Source organism: Mycetomoellerius zeteki, unplaced genomic scaffold, assembly GCF_001594055.1.
Source record: "Mycetomoellerius zeteki isolate Tzet28-1 unplaced genomic scaffold, Tzet1.0 scaffold667, whole genome shotgun sequence".
Lineage (NCBI taxonomy): Eukaryota > Metazoa > Arthropoda > Insecta > Hymenoptera > Formicidae > Mycetomoellerius > Mycetomoellerius zeteki.
In genome coordinates this window covers 123468-135896 of record NW_017257683.1, presented here as the reverse complement: position 1 = coordinate 135896, position 12429 = coordinate 123468, and the positions used below count along the sequence as shown (strand labels likewise).

General features: G+C 36.8%; 4 protein-coding genes across 6 annotated transcripts in view; 2 read left to right on the top strand and 2 right to left on the bottom strand.

Moving 5' to 3' along the window:
* The window catches only part of LOC108728938 (leucine-rich repeats and immunoglobulin-like domains protein 3), an 8044-nt gene extending 6721 nt beyond the window's left edge, over positions 1 to 1323 (bottom strand). The window contains exons 1-2 of one of the 3 annotated variants that reach the window (XM_018457776.1): positions 778 to 1323; positions 449 to 551 (exon numbers count right to left, since the gene is read on the bottom strand). In XM_018457776.1, the coding sequence (XP_018313278.1) occupies positions 449 to 551; positions 778 to 796 (122 nt within the window). In that variant the 5' untranslated portion in view covers positions 797 to 1323. Of the gene's footprint in view, positions 1 to 448 lie in introns of all 3 variants that reach the window. The other 2 variants (XM_018457774.1, XM_018457775.1) reach the window with 2 other exon arrangements.
* A 464-nt stretch (positions 1324 to 1787) lies between these two features.
* LOC108728924 (protein FAM98B) lies at positions 1788 to 4265 on the top strand. The gene is made up of 5 exons (XM_018457747.1): positions 1788 to 2082; positions 2242 to 2608; positions 2717 to 3007; positions 3101 to 3399; positions 3636 to 4265. Exons 1-5 carry the CDS (start codon positions 2045 to 2047, stop codon positions 4195 to 4197), a joined length of 1557 nt encoding a protein of 518 aa, XP_018313249.1. The 5' UTR covers positions 1788 to 2044; the 3' UTR covers positions 4198 to 4265.
* A 1202-nt stretch (positions 4266 to 5467) lies between these two features.
* On the top strand, positions 5468 to 6353 carry LOC108728937 (ribonuclease H2 subunit C). Its single transcript, XM_018457773.1, has 3 exons — positions 5468 to 5691; positions 5957 to 6189; positions 6274 to 6353. The coding sequence occupies exons 1-3, from the start codon at positions 5544 to 5546 to the stop codon at positions 6292 to 6294; spliced, it is 402 nt and encodes a 133-aa protein (XP_018313275.1). The 5' UTR covers positions 5468 to 5543; the 3' UTR covers positions 6295 to 6353.
* Positions 6354 to 7979: 1626 nt separating this feature from the next.
* LOC108728936 (transmembrane channel-like protein 7) lies at positions 7980 to 11433 on the bottom strand. Its single transcript, XM_018457772.1, is given in 4 exon segments — positions 7980 to 10353; positions 10628 to 10760; positions 10762 to 10864; positions 11065 to 11433. Coding segments are annotated over 4 exon segments (2280 nt in total). The 5' UTR covers positions 11243 to 11433; the 3' UTR covers positions 7980 to 8487.
* Between the last annotated feature and the right edge of the window lie 996 nt (positions 11434 to 12429).

Below are 12429 nucleotides of genomic sequence, written 5' to 3'. Positions count from 1 at the left end.
ATTATTTAATTTATTAAGCCTTTTTACTTAATTTTAATTAAATTATCAATTTATATTATAATATTTATCATTAAATATTATTTCCCTATCCTTCAACTATCATAAAAGCACAAAAATAAATTATAAAAATCACTGATAGCCATTGTAAAGTATGATCAATGATTATTTTATTTTTGTTATAAATTCTTCTATCTTATCTGTGTTAACTCATATAACACAAGCCAGATCTTGTAATCAGTAAGATCTTCCTCTAATTCTTTCAATGTGTATAACAGCATTATACATCTTCATCCTAAAAATGATGAATAGAAGGCACTTCGCGTACAAGATTCATCCCCTGTGAAACCTGACTGACATCGCAGGGAAAACCAAGACGCCGTTTGTCATATACAAAGCCAAAGTCGCTATGCTAACAACGTCATCCTGCCAGGTCACATCGTTTACTCACAGGATCTCAGTCCACGGTGGCAGTCCGCTGGGCGCCTGGATCAGCTGCAGCTCGTTGCAGGCGACCAGGTTGCCGAGGCAGGAGCACTCGACTGGGCAGCGGTCTATATTGTCGTTCGGCTCGGCATAGGTCGACGATACGCTCAGTGCGAGCAAACACATGACCAGCAGGAACACGGCGTTCCATTTCCGCTCGAGTCGTCGCGCGAGGCGATGATGCTTCTCCGAGCACCACGACATCGCGCACAATACGCACGCACACGTATTACACGCACGCACACCACCGTGTACCCAGAGTCCGACTCTAGACGGTCGTGCGACAACGCTCACCGCTGCCGCGCCGCATCATCGCCGTGGCGTCGTAGGACGAATTCGGCGAGCCCAGCGACCGAGCGAGTTACCATAACACCACCGAGGAGCCGATGTATCCGCGTCGTTGTCAATTCAAAACAAACTCCTCGGCTTCACCCTCAGAAACGCTCTGACCTACGCACCATGATGACGCCTACAGAACGACCAGGAAAACGACTGCAATTCCACGCTAACGCCGCGCCATCTCGTGAATCGCCCGAAATGGTGGCCGACACGATCTTTACGGCTCCCCGGTTCCCATACGCAAAATGAGGAAATTTGCCGCGGGATGAAAAAAATACGGTAGCCAATCAATTTATCGTTCTTACGGAAAACGGGTAAGTTGACTCCCCGAGATTTCGGAACCGAGAAAATTATGGATCTCGAAAATCGACAAAATATAAGGAGAATATAATTGAGACTACGTTATTTAAAATTTTCCAAGAATTCCTTTAATTTCCAAGAATTGCAATTCGGATTTGGCATTGCGAAAATCTAAATTCTTCAAAATCGACCAAATATAGGGTGCTTTCCAGCAAGGACATAGTCAGACACTATGTCCTTATTGGAAAGCACCCATACTTGACACTTGTCTGTGCTCCACTAGCTCCACTTAGGGCCATGGCACACAAAAAAAAAACTTAAGCAATAAAATGTAAGCAGTAAGCGAATTGACCAATCACAGTAGAGTCCATAAGGCCATAACATAATGCGAGGTCTACAATAGAAGTCGTAGCAGTCGTAGGGTCTTAAGTCGTAGAAAATTGACCAATCACAGTTGATTATTCTTCTCATATTCGACTGTGATTGGTCAATTTTCTACGACTTAAGACCCTACGACTGCTACGACTTCTATTGTAGACCCCGCATAAGCAGTAGCGAATCCAACATGTCGATTTCCTTACTGCTTACGTCTCACTGCCTTAAGTTTTTTGTGTGCCAGGGCCCTTAGCTTCTCTCTACGATTGAAGCCTAAGGAAACGTAGCGTTGGAAACAGGTTGTATTGGTCTCCGAGCTGTTTCTTCAGTTTCTTCTTATTGTGCAATTTGATCTATGTCACTGCCATAACCGGTACCCGATTCTGTGCATTGAATATATCGACGTTGAGGAACTGGGGGAATCAAGGCAGCGAAACGTTTCAAGCGTAGCTTGTCTCTGCAATAATTTCCAGATAATACGTACCCGATATATATTTATTGCATACCTTAACTCCGTAACATCCGAAATCCTCGAAAGACGATCGACATGGAGGACAAGCTGTTGCAGATACTCCAAAATGTTGGGTGAGTAGTTGAAGATTATTTCACGAAGGATTTATTCGGAATTGAAAAGAATTGAAGACTTAGATATTTAGGTTAAAGAAATTAAGTTATTACGACAATGTACTAGCACTTTTATATATTTTTTTTTGCCAAAAGAATGAATTTTTAATGATTTTACAGATACACTGGGTCGATGCTTGATGCCAACAAGCTGTCGAATGCCTTAAAACTTGGCGCAAAATCGCCGGATTTTACTAGTCTCGTAAGCTGGTTTGCCGAGCAACTGGCGACATTTGTAGATATAGATGAAACTGTCCATGCTACAACAAGCTCGGACGATGCTAGTTCCTTTCTCTTAGAATTAAGCTTCTTTCTTAAAGAAATAGGATGCATAAATGAGAAACTGATGACTGGACATATGAATGAAAGGCTAGCAAATGAAACTGAAAGAGTTATTCTAATAGAATTTTTAACAACAGAGCTTATGGCTTGTAAATTATTAGAAGTAAAATGTCCCAAAGAAGAGAAGCAAATAGAAGTCACCATTGTAAGTAGTTTTAAATGTAGTATTTTAATTGCGTTTATACTGACAAAAGTCAGTATAACAAATACTTGCAAAAGATTTAAAATAATATATGTATACTGTTTTGTACAGGATGAAAGTGACACTGCGAGAACTTTGAAAAATATGCTGGTTGTACTGAAGTTTCAAAATCCACCAGACAATATTTCGCCTGACTTATTGTTTTCACGGCTAGAAACTAAATTATCAAACGTTCTAAAGACTGTACCACCTAATCATCTAGACAAACCACTTATAGATGTTGAGCTCTCTGCTAAACAATGGGAGAAATTAGGTCAGCTGCAAGAAGAAATGCACAAGGAATATATAGTTCGACGTGAGATGTTGCTGAAACGTCTTGACGTTACAGTTCAATCATTTTTGGTGAGAACAAATGCTTTAAGAATACTTATTTATACATATAGACCAATATATTTAATGATCACTTTATTAAAAATTATGCAATTTCACTTATAGTGGTCTGATAGAATAAAATCACAGGAGACTGAAGTAAATAATAGATACAACGAGAGAAGAAAGACTCTGAAAAACGAACCAAAAGTGACACTGGCCGATTTACTAGCAGCTAGAGACGATCTAGCAATAATTGAGAAAACAAGTAACGCGAGTGTTCGCAAGAACACACGAAGTAAAATCAACAGCGTTATTATTGGAGCGGTTCCAGACAGAGGTGGTAGACCATACGAACAAGAGCCACCTCCACCGGAGATGCCACCATGGCAGAAGGATAGAGTTCAAGGGCCACCGTCATTTCAGTAAGTTAATTAAATAATATGCTCTCTAAAATTTTTAGAGTATCTCACTCTGAAGAGTAAAATCTCTCATTCTTAAGGATTGAAAATTGAGGCATTCTTTTTCAAGATTGACTCAATTTTCACTCCTTAGAGTAAGATTTCGCTTCAAAGAATTTAGAAGGACTGGGATTATAATGAAGAGATAATTAAATGATGTATATGTGCATGTATACACATATTTCTTTTTTTTTTTTCAGGAGCGGAAGAGGAGGAGGTGGACGCGGCGGCGGCGGTGGAGATAGAGGACGCGGAGGTGGTAGAGGTGGTGGTGGCGGTAGAGGTGGAGGTGGAGGAGGTGGCGGTGGTAGCGGTTATCGAGATCATAAAGACTCTGGTAGTAATTTTGGCCAGAACTTGGACTATCAGCAGCAATCTCAATATTCCGGGCATGGACATAGAGAATGTTATCCAGATCATAGAGATGCAGGAGGATATCAGAGAGGCGGCGGTGGTGGAGGTGGAGGTGGAGGTGGATCTGGATCTGGATCTGGATCTTATCGTAGAGATTCTGGCACAAACTACAATCAGAATTATAGTCAAAGTTACGGTCAAAATCAGAATTATCAACAGTCGCAATATTCCGGTCAGAGAGACTCGTATAGAGGTGACAATCGAGGCGGTGGGAACTATCAGGACAGGAGGGAAAGCGGAAGAGGAAGGGGAGGTAGAGTTCAAGGTGGATGGAATCAAGGTGCCAATACTTCTGGTTGGAATAGTTATCAACATGGCGGCTATAGTAGGGGCAGAAACCAGTACTGAAGATGCCATTTCGCGTATATTTTTAACGATGGCAAAAGTTTCTCACGAGAAAAGATAAAGTTATGATATTAAAGTAATTATAATAATTGTGCTCATCATTACTTACGCTTATATTATACTCGTACACATAAATTTGGTCTCAACATAATGTTTGAGTTCAGAATATTTATAATAATGTTGTTGAATGTTATTTTTAAATTTCAGCTAGTTAACTTAAAATTGTAACATTGCATTAGGGTAGAATTATTATACTATTTATCTCTTTCGTTATATGGAACGCTACTTTTGTAATATAATTACCGTTTCCTGCAAATTGAATATAATGAAAGTACAGTAACTATGTAAATACATATTATAGTTATTCGTTTATCAAAAGTAGCGGATTGAAATTAATTTATAACACGAAGTCTGAAGTAAATTAAACCATTTGAATTTTGTATTAAATCGCACATCATATGTATCAAAATGTATGAAATGAGTAATATTATGTACTTGCAAGCATAATGCACACAAAATTCTTAGTATATGAAACATTTTTCTGTATATCCATGAATTATATATATAGTAATATCCCTTTTAATATTTTTTATTAGTACTCTCAAACGAATTACCTAAGTAGATGAAAAGTAATTTTATTAGTACTCATACTTGAAAACAAACATAGTTACATTCGTCCTAGTAATTCTTGAAATCTTACCTTTACTTTTAAAATCTGGTAACTTTAAAAATACCGTGTGAAGAAATGATTCTTTTACGATGATGACGCCAAGTAGTGTTGTTAGGCCAGAATCAGACTACGCATTGAAGATTGAGATCGAAGATTGAAGATTGAAATTTGACCAATGAGGGCAAAGAAATTTTAGCTTCTATTGTTTTGATTGGTCAAATTTGAATTTTTCAATCTCAATGGCTGCGTTCAGCAGACTCAACAGTTTTGCAACCGTTTTATGATTGTCTGCCGAGATAGGACCATTCTTCTAGATCTAAAAGTATGATCCAATTAGCGTGAAGGAAACTTCCAACAGTTGCAAAACCAACGTTCTGCTGAACGCAGCCAATCTTCAATGCGTAGTCTGATTCCGGCTTAACAACACTGGCGCCAAGTCACGAGGTCTGTTCTTTAACCTAAAATTCTTGCACGGTTCACTTTTTCTCTTTTTCTCTCCGTGGAGAGAAAAGGAAGAAAGATGAATCGTGCATAACATAAAGTTCAGCTAAAAAGAACACGCCTATGATAATATAGCGTAATATTATTGGTTAGTTTGTATGTATACATACAGAATAAAGGTTCATCAAAATTTTTCGGAGTTAAACAATTATTTTACTTCGCATAGTATTAAATTAACATGGTCACACGATTGCACATTAATGAGAAAGATTTAGTTAATCGAGACGAGTCCGAGTTACATTTCATGCCATGTAAAATTCATGGAGATGAAGCTGCGAATGTTTCCTCCTTTTTTAAGCCTTACATTCGTAAGCTAGACGAAGAATGTAAGTGATTGAAAGTTGAAAAGAATTTCCTCAATATCGTATATTTATACAATGTTAAAAGTATAGGCAAAAATGTTAAAAGCAAATAAATCTGTAAAATTAGAAGTAAAACTTTATTAGACTTTTTTTATCTATCATTCTGTGTTTAACTTTCATAATTTACATGACACCTTAAATGAATGTAATAATTGAAGTAATAAACGAATCAAAAAGTTAAAGAGAATTTAAGGTTTATAATATTAATCTGCCATTTGATTATTTAAAGATTATGATTGTTCCTTTCGTGGCTATCCGCTTCAAGGGAAAAAAATAACTGTGCCTGCTGGATACAGAGGCATAATGTTTATGGAGAATAAAAAGACAAACACAGAAAATAAGGAGAGGAATTTGTATTGCACAGGAACTTTTTCACAGTTAATGTATTGGAATTATGATAAAATACCAACTAAGAATGATGCTTTTGTGGCAGCATTAGATTGGGTCGACATAGCTAAAGTGGTCAGTTTTTTTTACATTTGTAAGTTATAACATATTAATTTTTATCAATGTATTGTTCTAATAAATTTTTCTAATAATTTTTAGTTACATTCACCAGAAACATAGATGATACCAGAAGCAGATTATTTTAATAAGATATAAAATAAATATATGTTCTTGTCAGATATTACATTTTTATATTTTAATAGGAGAAAAAAAATAATAAAAGCATATTTTGTATAACAGATTTATTTTTATGGCATCATACTTGAGTGGTTATGCCACAAATAATGACCTGCATATATTCTATGATTAAGATGTGTAAAGAGAGTGACAGATAATGGTAGTATTGTTATAGTCTAATTAGCAGTGACATTCGAAGAGTTTTCTATTTAGATATTTGTGGACTTCATTGTTTCGTTTAATGTAATAATACAATTATATAAATGCATTTTGCTGATTTTTCTTGAGTGTATAAATCTGTTTTATGGAAGATTATATATATATATATATATATATTTTATACGGCTTCATATTTAATTTTATGTTAAATGCATTTATATAGTGTCGTCAAAATAGCTTATGACATCTATAATACGTTAAGAAAGGATGTATCTGAGCATCCATACATGCTATCTTAGTTATACAAATGTGAGATTTACAAAATACATTTTTCAGTACGCAAATATGTGCATTGAATTATTTAGGCCAAAGAATCTGATCGATTTGCGATAGCGTGTATTGTGTGCACGATGCTTACATCATCGATATTTAAACATACGCTAAAATGAAAAACATTTTTATCTTTGTGTTATGTAGAGTCAGTGATAATGAATGAAAGTATCCTACATTCGTTTACAATCTCACGTTAATAGATATATGAAATAATTTATTACAGTCTCAATTTGAATTATCTTTGGGCGTTATCTATACTGAGGTACGAGACTTTTACAATTAAAACAAATCCTAGATGTATACATATAGAATTATAAAAATTCTTACACATTCGTTCGTTTCCTATATCCTAAATTATTAAAGCCTCGATAACGAAATAATAAATATAATAAAATATTTCTGACTTTCTCTCCGACGCTTTACTATAGATATCACTAGTAAAATAATTTTTCATAGGTTCTAGAGGACCTATTTACAGTAACATTACAGATTTCTAAAGAACTACGCTAGAAAATAGGTACGCTGCATGTCACTTTGTTTCATTCATGCAAAAGCTCTCTATAATGTTTACTCGTAAAGTTGAGGAAGTACATCGTCCTATAGAGGGACGTTAGTCTTATCGTTTTTCATATATTTAGCTAAACACTTTATATAATTACTTCTTACATATATATATATATATAAATCAGACGGGTGAGTACCTGCCTGTTCGATCTTAAAATCTGTGAGGCCAGGAAAACGAAGCCTTAGGCGAACTAGGAAGGTTCCCATCCAAATGGCAAATATAGGCAAATTCGATCTGCCTATTTATATGCTCATTTCCACCAATGTAGATTAACTTTAATCTCAACGAAATTAAAGTTAATATACGTTAGTGAAAACGGATATTAATGTCTTTAAGCTAGACATATATATGATCACATTAGCTATAATATAATATATAGCTGCAATATATCATTTCCGAAGAAGATTACGTTTTAAAGTAGATTTTCTTTAATATTATGTGCGATTCTATACTTCTTTATGATTTATAAATATCGTGAAATTATATAGAATTAATAAATATTTAAATAATTCACGATTTTTCTTACTATTGCACAATACTTGTATAATACCGTTTTCTCTCTTTTTTTTCCTTTGTACCCTGATTTCAGATGTGCATTTTCATACAAATAAGATGATTGAATTTCCTAGAATGTGAGATATGTCCCGTTTGAAAGTTCTCGAAATTGATCTAAAGACTAACGGAAACTAATGTTTGTGGCAGTGATTACAACTGTAATACAAATCTTGAAAAGCATCAGTTTATATAAAATGCAAGACACTGCAATAGACAGTAAGTAAATTACGTATTAATCTTTTTGGTATTGTCCGCGCTCATTGTTGCCTGTATAACTTTTATCCCAATTCGATAGAATATCAAAAAATTGTTATATAAGTGCCACTCGTGAATAATATAATGAAGACAAAGTCGACAGTCTTACGTTTCATAAATAAAATCTATAAAAAGTAAAACCTACAAAAATCTCAAGTAAAACAATGCATTCGAACCGCGTGGTTACACTGTAAAAATGTTATGTAAAAATGTATGTTTTCACTAAATTTGTACATTCATAAGAATAAAGAAATCAAGTTTCATACTATTTATACATGTTGAAACGTGCCTAACTCATTAACCTGCTCCTGGTGAAACTTGTTCTGATCCTGTTGCTGCTTGATGAAAGCGCTGAGCCTGTTCAATAAGAACTGTTTATCATGACCTTCCAGTACCAATTGGTTTTTCAATACTGTCACCATGTGCTTGTTTGCCAACCACATCACGTAATAGTAATAGAGGAGCAAAGAGAGAATGACAAACGCCGGTATACCGAAGGCAGCCGTACCTAAAAAGGACAGAGTTGACTGCAGCCAGTTAGGAAACAGCGAGAACGTCATGCTCAAAAATGACCAAACGGTCTCCAATCCTCGGAACGGCCCGCACGATTTCGATGGCATGATTTTCGCGATGGAGTAGCCAACTGGTATCATCGCCAGGATAAAAGAGATCAACAGATTGAACATGAACAGGCAATTCGACCTACTGGCACGGTAAATTTTATTCGACGGTGTACTGTTCACTAGACAAGTAAATTTCTTGATGTAAAACAGCAGAAATGTTCCGACGACGGCGACCATGGGTAGTAACGGGGCAAAGAAGCAGCCGAGCCAGCAGACCGTTTGCGAGTAGAAGATATCTAGTACGTGCTTGGGTAAGTCAAATTCCTGCTCGCCGACGAAGCGCAAAACCTTGTTCTCAGTATGACGTGCAATCAGCGACCGTGGAAAATTGATGAAGAACGTCATGAAGAATTGAATGAAAATGTCGGTGCTGTAAAGCTTGATAAATTGCTGTCCCACGAACGTTTCCCAGCATAGTGGCTGTTCGTTTTTTTTATTGGAGCATTCGTTATCCGGAATTTTGTCCGCGACAAGCGCATGCAAAGACGTTAATAGAACTGCGAGGGAAGCGAATCTAAAGAACATGGTTCTGTATAGCGTCACTTCAACGACATACGATGGATTATAATGCTCCAGGGCGACCAAATAGCGAAAGAGGAATGGCACCGCTACGTTAAGTACGACGATACATATATATGGAAGGAATTCAAAGAATAGATTCAATATTTCGTGATCCTTTGCCAAATGCGCCGACATCTGAGTGAACGAAAAGTCGATTATGTAATAAACGAACAAACCGCAGCCGCCCAATACCGTGAGAATTATTAAATTAACAAATAGACGCGTGAAGAACAGTTTCGTTTCCTCCTCCGGTGTGCGATTTCGCCGCTCCTCCTCCAGCCTTTCCGACTCTAGAAGCGCTTTCATCTCATTATACAATGCCTTGTGCTTTATGGAAGCAGATCTTTCATTGTTAATACAGTAATCCCAGCCACCAAATACCAAATTGCAGTATCGATAAAACTGGCCTTCACCTTCCACGATTCTCTCCCTGAAACTTTTGGCGGCCGATCGTACGATCGCTACCAGACTAATAATGAAGACGGTAAGGATAGCGCAGATGTACGACAGCGGCGAATTGTAATAGAAATTAGTACCTACACTCTCATAGATCTTGTGTGTATACGAACCGTAGAATAGAAGAGAGAAGACCTTAGGTGCCCTGCAATTTTCATCGGTGTTATTTCTATACAACTCGGAGCAACAGACTACGCTGGCGGCGTTATTGGACGAGCATGTTTCGTTCTCCGGTACCTCCAGCACTATCACTGGCAGTACTATCAGCAAGTATATAATAGCAAATAAAAGCAGATTCAGATACATCAGCCACTTGATAAATAAAAAATACGCTACTATGCCCATCCCGAAATTTCCGCCTATCTTCTTGAGACTGTCGTTCCACAGCTCCATCTTGGAATAAGCTTCTTTCATTCTAATACGGAATTGCTGCCAAGCTTTCCTGCGTTGCCATTTCAGCTGCTCGAAGCCCTGAAGTCTTAGCTTCGTAGCACTCTGAAAAATATGAATAATTAATAATAGAAATTGAAATGCCTTTAACGGTCGAAGCTAGATCTATAATGCTATTGTGAATTATATATATAATTCACATTGAATTATTTAAAGCATTATAGATCTAGTTTCGATCGTTAGAGGCATTTCAATTTCTATTATTAATTGTGTTTCTCATATAGCACGGTCTTTAAAAAAAAAAAAATGTTTAATATGAATAATTAAGTTGCTACAAGTCACATCAATTTATCATTAAGATGTACATTTTCCAAAGTACCTGTAATTGATTTTTCAATTGCATTTTTTGAGACATGCATACAGGCATGGCCTTGATCTGCATAATCTCCTCCCAAGTGCGTTCTTCGTTGGATAAGTTTTCCGATAGATCTGGCAGCATTGACATCGTCGTGTATATTGGTCGACATACGCCTTGAAGTCGTGGTACCGCGAGATCTAGTGCTGGTACGCCTCCTCAATGTGGTCTTTGTGTCATTACGAATTCGTTTTGCTGTGGCTGTATCAAACATAGGTATAAGAGAGGTATTTATTTGATTCTTATATTTTAGACAGTCTTAAGAATAGTCTTCAGTATGGTCTTAAGATGTCATCAGCCAATCATATTAACATTTTAAGATACCATTTATAGAAATAATAATGGACTATAAATACTAAAACACAGAGAAATTTGTGACATGTCTCTCAGAATAAACCTACCAACGCGAGATTTCTTGCTAGGAAGTAAAGTTGCTATGTGCGAGGGATCTCTTTGCAGTGCCTGTTGCAGATCCGCCTCCATAGCTGCTGGATAACTCTCTTGATAGAATTCGGCACCAGCCTCCTCCCATCCATGCCCTCGATCACATCCTCTTTTCTTTCTCTCTCCACCCGACATTTTTAGGATAGAATTTTTATCTAATCTTATTCCAAGAGGTCAGTTACGTGCAAAAATCACGATTCTAATCTAATTCACGCAAACAATTCGTATGGTTTGACGCATAACTTTAATAATTAATTCATCAGCTCCTCGATCCAAAATCTCTCATTAAGCTTTCACATACTGTTTGAAAACAGCATATTCCTCATCAGATGATAATTATAGCGCGATAACTGTGGAAAAAATTAATTATTGATGCATGAATTGTTTCCCGGAAGATATAAGACAAATCATAAAATAATAAAGAACATATATATCTATTATACGTATATAATATATATATATATACATACGCATTCAAAATGAGCAGATCAGATGAGATATTTCTTACAATCGTGAATGTGGAATTTCCGCCGATCGATACTGATAGAAACCCGAATAACAATTTATCTCTGGCCGTGACCCAGCTGGTATCACACCGTTTCTCGACGCCGCGAAATATATGTATGTATGTAAATGTCACACGTCGTCGGGGCCTCGCGAAATAGCTCCTGATCAACCGGATCAACGTGGCCGACGGCACCGCGTCCGACGCTTCGGTTCTGTCAAAATCGCGACGGACGAGAATACGTCGCGAGGGCTCATCGATGCGAGCCCGCACGTTGGCATCCTGCTGTTTGTCTCATACGTCAAACCACCAGCGAAGCAGACGGCTATAATAACGAAGTCGTCGAGAGCACAGAGAAAAAAGTAACGAGAGTAGACATGCCCGCTGCCCGCACTTTTAAGTGCACCTCGTTCATTAGCGCCTCTATATGCACGAAACATGAACGTGAACAGACGTCAACCAGCATCTACAAATATTTCTGATGGCTATGTCCACGATCTTTTGGTTCTGTTCTGTACTATGCTAGAATCACCGACGAGATATTATTAAAGACCGACATCCTTATGGAGTTCGCGTCCTTGTTAATATTGAAGTGATTAAGAGTAAAAAAACTGATAATATTGTACTAATTTTATGATTTATTAGTTTAGTAGACGTGTTTATCGGTGTACGTGCATTTAAAACTCAATAATACTCGATTTTTCTTTAAAATTGTGATTTCAGTGTTATCGTCAAAGTTCGATTATCAACAGAGATAATAACTGCAGAGAAAAAAATTGTAATTTTTCGGCAATATATAGGATATTATAGCTTTACA